We start from the raw sequence: 5,591 nt of genomic DNA on the forward strand, positions 1-5,591 counted from the left end.
GTTTCAATAGACTCTTAGTTTTGTCTCCCAAGTTCATCCTTGAGTGTCTGATTGTGCGTATGAAAACTGTTGCTCAAATGCATGAAACCGTTAGACAAATGTTTGGTCACCTTTATGGAAGCCTTTCTCCTATTGGCCGGATTTAAATCTCTCCTGCTATGTATCTATAAGCCATGCGCAAAACCTCCAACTCACACAATCTCCAAACAACACCTGTTAATGTACAGCCAAACTAATAAAAGCCAGCAGAAGCAGCTTGCTACCTTTACTGTGTTTCTTTACTATCCATGTCCTTACACAAACAAAAACATAATAAAAACAACACTGTAATAAAATAAATCCAGTGAAATAATTATGCCATGCTATTTAAACGAATTGTGCGCAAATAAAATATTCCATATTAATACTTCCATATTAAATTAATATAATACATTTATTTGCTCGGATGAGTGCTTAAAAATAAGTTACAACTGCATATTTACATCTGTAACCAAGCACCAAAAATGGCAGCTGAAATGTCACCTGTAGCCCACAAACAACACACACTCTAAACTCAACAACTGAGATCTGAGCATCGGTTCGGCTAAGGCTGGGGTAATGAAACATGTGGTTACTCACATCTGTCTCCCAAGATGCCATCGATACTGTGCTTCGCGCGCCGCTCGTTCTCCTCCAGCTCTCTCTTCTCGATTTCATCATCGTCCTCCTCATCCTCACAGATTCCCCCGAACTTGGAGCGCATGATGCGGCTGATTGCGCTTACTTAGAAACACGGGGAGGATAGATTTGTTATTAAATTGTGCGTATACAGTGACTGTGTTTTATTATTATTTACAGGTACAACCCGGCTTCCGAACAGAGTTGAAATTATAATTAACATTTAATTGTTTGATAGTTTCACTGAGTATTGTTTTTTTAAATTGCTACTTTTTTTTGTATTAAATTAAAGGAACACAGGGCCACGTTTATGTCGACATGAACATGTTTAACAATAACAAAGTGCGTGAACCTACCGGAGGGAACGGTGTTTCTGTCGCAGATGCCGTCTTTCAGGAGTTTATCTCTGATTTCCCAGCTGAACATCCCGGGGTTGTCTCTTTTATAATCTTCGATTTTCTTGTCAACGTCTGGAGACGACGTCTGCTATAAAATAAATGAATACGTAATAATAAGAAAACAATTAATTAAATAAACTCTATAATCTATAATCTATAATAAAAAATAACAGAATAAATGGATGCGACATATGCAATCTAAAAAATGTATTATTGTGTTGTTGTGATTAGGCTAGGCCTACAATATTTAAGAGAGACAAATAATCGCCAATAAATAAAACGAGCTGCATGCGTAAAACTAAACCAAGTTCTCCAAAATTACCGTGCAACGGGGATCTCTTACATAACGAATGTAAGCCTATTTTTATTGTATTTTGTCTTGACTCTGTTTTAGCAACACACACTCAGACACACACACACACACACACACACACACACACACACACACACACACACACACACACACACACACACACACACACACACACACACACACACACACACACAAAACTAAGCAATGCATCTTATTTCTAAAACCAAATAAAGTTCAGCTGAGTCCTCGTACTCGTACCTTGGGCTTGCTGCCCCCGATGGCCCCCGGCCGGATGGAGCCCGTCTCCTGATACCGGCACAGGATCTTGGAGACGCAGCCGTGGGACACGCGGAGCTGGCGAGAGATGACGCACGGTCGGATGCCGTGATGCGCCATCTCCACGATTTTGTGGCGGATGTGGTTCGGAAGGGGTCGCCCGTTTATGAAGACCCCGCCGAGCTGGTTCACTCTCCCTTGTCCTAACGGAGTGGAGACTACAGAAACAGAGAAGCACCACGGCCATTATGAATAAATAACACAAAAGTTTGGAGTTGTTACAAACGCGGTTGGTCACTCATCCACTCATCAACTTTATTTTGAAACGGAGCTGCATGCGCTGTCGTCTTAAAAATAAAGTTTATTGAGTTCGGTATAGCATCTGCACCAGTTCTGAGTTCTGCAGCATCGCATGCTTTCCTGATAGTTTCCACTGGAAATGGACCGAGACGACCTACCTTCTAGGGAGTACCCTCCGCGGGGGTAGTTCTGGTGTGGGGTGGGTCGCATCATCCTGGTTAAGCCTCCTGCTAATGCTGCCATGCCCCCTGACACGCTGTCAGGCACTTCTGCACAAACTCCTCTCTTCTTTTTCCTCCTGCTTTTGTACAGTCGACTTTGTTGTTCTAGCCTGGTGTGTGTGTGTGTGTGTGTGTGTGTGTGTGTGTGTGTGTGTGTGTGTGTGTGTGTGTGTGTGTGTGTGTGTGTGTGTGTGTGTGTGTAAGTCCGTCTCCGGTGGGGTAACAGGTTGCCTCGGGAGTTCAGCAACGCAGCAGCAGCAGCACAATCAAAGTTAGGTTTTATTAAAACGTATCCAAACCAGGGGCCGGAAAGAAAGCCAACGGATTAAAAAAAAGGAGTTCGTCAAGAACCAGATCAAAGTAAAAAAAAAAGTCCGCACCCAAGGGTGATGTCGACTGTTCTGAGAGGATCGGAGGGATGGATGGAAGTCAAACATTTTATGCCTGGTCGATGTCCTCTCTGACTCTTCACTTTGTCGTCTGATTGGCTGAAGGCTCGAGCGGCCAGGGGCCGTAGGAGCGTTCTGATTGGCCAGAGCCTGTTTGTCTCTCTTTCTTGATTGACCCCAAGAGTTCAGCTTGTTGTGTCACAAGCATGCGGGGAGCCTGCAGGAGTCCTGAAACTAAACCACAACGCGCATTCAAATGTTGAAATTAATTGCTTGATCACGACGATGCGATTGCTTTAGGGAAATGAGGCTACAGCATGTGGACAAAGTGGACAATGTCGTCTAGTCTAAAATTAAATTGAAAATAGTTGGTTTTACTGTTATTGGTCTGATATTTATAAACATTAATGCTAAAGCACATATAAATTAAATATAGTAAGGAAAATAACTGGACACTGCAGGCAATGGCCCCGACGGCCCTCAGAATTAACCAGTGCGCGCAACTCAAACACACGCAACCTGAACCATCACTACGCCTGGCTACATTCAAGGTGCAAAAATAAATAAGGTAAAAAATAAAAAATAAAAAATAATAATAATAATGTCCACTTGCCTATTTATTTAATTCCTCCTACAGGTCTATTTGTTGTTTACAGTTTTTTCCCGTCACCTTAAACGACATTTAGGGCCAGCTTACCAAATAAATACACACGCCCGCGTTTGCGAAGACTTAATAAAACCATTGCAGCAGTAAGAAATGGCTGAGAGTTGAGCCAATATTAGGGCCGCGTTCTGGTGCCATAATGACCACCAATTACGCAGCGCTGCGGTCCCAGGTGCTCCCTAAACGGATTACACACGGTCAGGGGACGCACGCCGAGACGGTCCACTACACGCCAAGGGCCACTCAAGGAAAGCATCGCAGGAAATACATTCATTCTCCATTCAAAGTGTAATTAATATAGTTTAAATAGCTCCGACTACATATCTCCTCGCCTCGAGATCCGTTTATAGACCTAAAAATTGCAATTGAACAGGTGTGGGCCTATAGGCCTTGGAGATAGGCCTGTGAGCGTGCGCGCGCGCGCGTGTGCGTGTGTGTGTGTGTGTGTGTGTGTGTGTGTGTGTGTGTGTGTGTGTGTGTGTGTGTGTGTGTGTGTGTGTGTGTGTGTGTGTGTCGTGTGTGCGTGTTCGTTTGTGTGTTGGGGTACAGCGTTAATGTAAGAAGTAATTCGAGTATTACATAACACTTATTATGAAACATATTCATTATATTTCTAAATTTAAAAACAATTATTATTCAAAATAAACGGAATTTATTCATTAAGTGCATTTTAGTGTTAGTTTTACTTTATTATCATTATTTGTTATTATTCTCATTATTCTTATTATTCTCATTATTAGGTAACAATTATTGTAATTTATATACAAGTAGTTATTTCTGCAGTATTGTTGTTATTATTTATTAATGATTGTTTTGGGGTCGGTGCAAAGTATTTTGTTGTTTCCAGTATTTTTACTCATTGGACGGGCCATTAGTCGGCTGCACTGCATCCACAATTTCCCGCATGTCTCTCCTGATAAGAGGACATATTCCTGTGATTGAACATATTGTGGAGATGCAACACAAAGAAAGCTTAAACACGGAGCACCACAAAAGCGCGCGGGAGGTAAATACGGTGCGGATGCGGGGGTTCGATTCCCTGCAAAGGAGCATTTATTTTCCCCCTACAAGTTCCATCCACGGCACGCAGATATTCCATGGTCACCTCATGGGAGCCCTAATTCAACAATAGACGCCACTGGGACCCGTGGTTCAGCCACACGTTAGTGTAACACATCCGTGCAAATGGACGATTATTGACACACAAAACCACACGGAGAATCACTTGACTTTTCCCCAAGTCTTGTGAAGTTGTGATAATGAGCCGTGTTTAATGGATTTATTAAGTAGGAGCGGAGGATCCATTTAGTCTCAATATGAGGCAGTGGATGGTGGACTCTGGCCTTATTGAAGTGATATGCTGTGGCTAGTTTGGTGTCCATGTTGCGCACGGTGTTGTCAATTAAATGGAGCAGAATCGCAGTGTTTTGACAGAGAAACGTTTAGCTATGAATGAAAAACTATCAACATTCAACACAACTTTCAATGAGGCCCGGATTAGAATCCAAGAAACACCGAATCCTAATTTTGTTTTCATGCTTCGTATTATTTCAACTCATCCCATTGCTTATCTTTTGAGAAGATGGAGTAGTTTGGTCAATAGCATTTCACACATTTTAGAGCATTTGTGTTTCGAGTTCACAATATTGTTGCCCGGTTCATCGCCGCAACACACAATCTATGGGTGAAATCTTCTCATTGGCTGAAAAAGATCCAATAGACACATAGAGCTTGTGGAAACTCTATATGTCTATAAAAGAAGGAACGGGAGGGAAACAAAGTTATCATACTTGGGTTGACTCATGAAAAGGATATTGGATATACCGTGTCAAATCAATTAGAGTTGGGAAGGCAAGTCAGAAATGTGCTCTTTTGGTGCACAAAATACTTTGGAACTATACGACCAATGTGACTTAGGAAACAGCTATGGGTCATGTTTACTGGACACACGGGAAAATAACCAGGGAATGACATACAGTACATGCACACAAACAAACACACACACACACACACACACACACACACACACATACACACACACACACACACACACACACACACACACACAAAAACACATACACAATCTCTTCTTCTCACACACAATACAATTCACGCATAAACACGGACATACACACACGCATGCATGCATATCCCTCCCTTATAAGCCTAATGACCACTTATGTTGATATAGGTTGTGACAACACACAGGCCTCTACTAATATAGGCTACTGATGAAATAGATGTCCTGATAAAGGTGCTAAGCCTGGGAATACTTAAGAAGTATTAGTGCAAACCTTCAGAACATTAACAAAAGTTGAAGCAAGCATGACCATAAAATGTCTGTCACATTTTCTCCAACAAATGACAGAGGGC

The 5,591-nt window shown here is 42.1% G+C and overlaps 1 protein-coding gene across 1 annotated transcript; it reads right to left on the minus strand.

Annotated features, from left to right (window-relative positions):
* Positions 1–610: 610 nt before the first annotated feature.
* LOC311361204 (paired box protein Pax-3-like) lies at positions 611–2,187 on the minus strand (the record flags this gene model as incomplete). The annotated part of the gene is made up of 4 exons (XM_084481407.1): positions 611–762; positions 1,014–1,143; positions 1,627–1,862; positions 2,103–2,187. The coding sequence occupies 4 exons, from the start codon at positions 2,185–2,187 to the stop codon at positions 611–613; spliced, it is 603 nt and encodes a 200-aa protein (XP_084337533.1).
* Between the last annotated feature and the right edge of the window lie 3,404 nt (positions 2,188–5,591).

The sequence above is a fragment of the Micromesistius poutassou genome (assembly GCF_964030765.1).
Source record: "Micromesistius poutassou genome assembly, chromosome: 16".
Classification (NCBI taxonomy): Eukaryota; Metazoa; Chordata; class Actinopteri; order Gadiformes; family Gadidae; genus Micromesistius; species Micromesistius poutassou.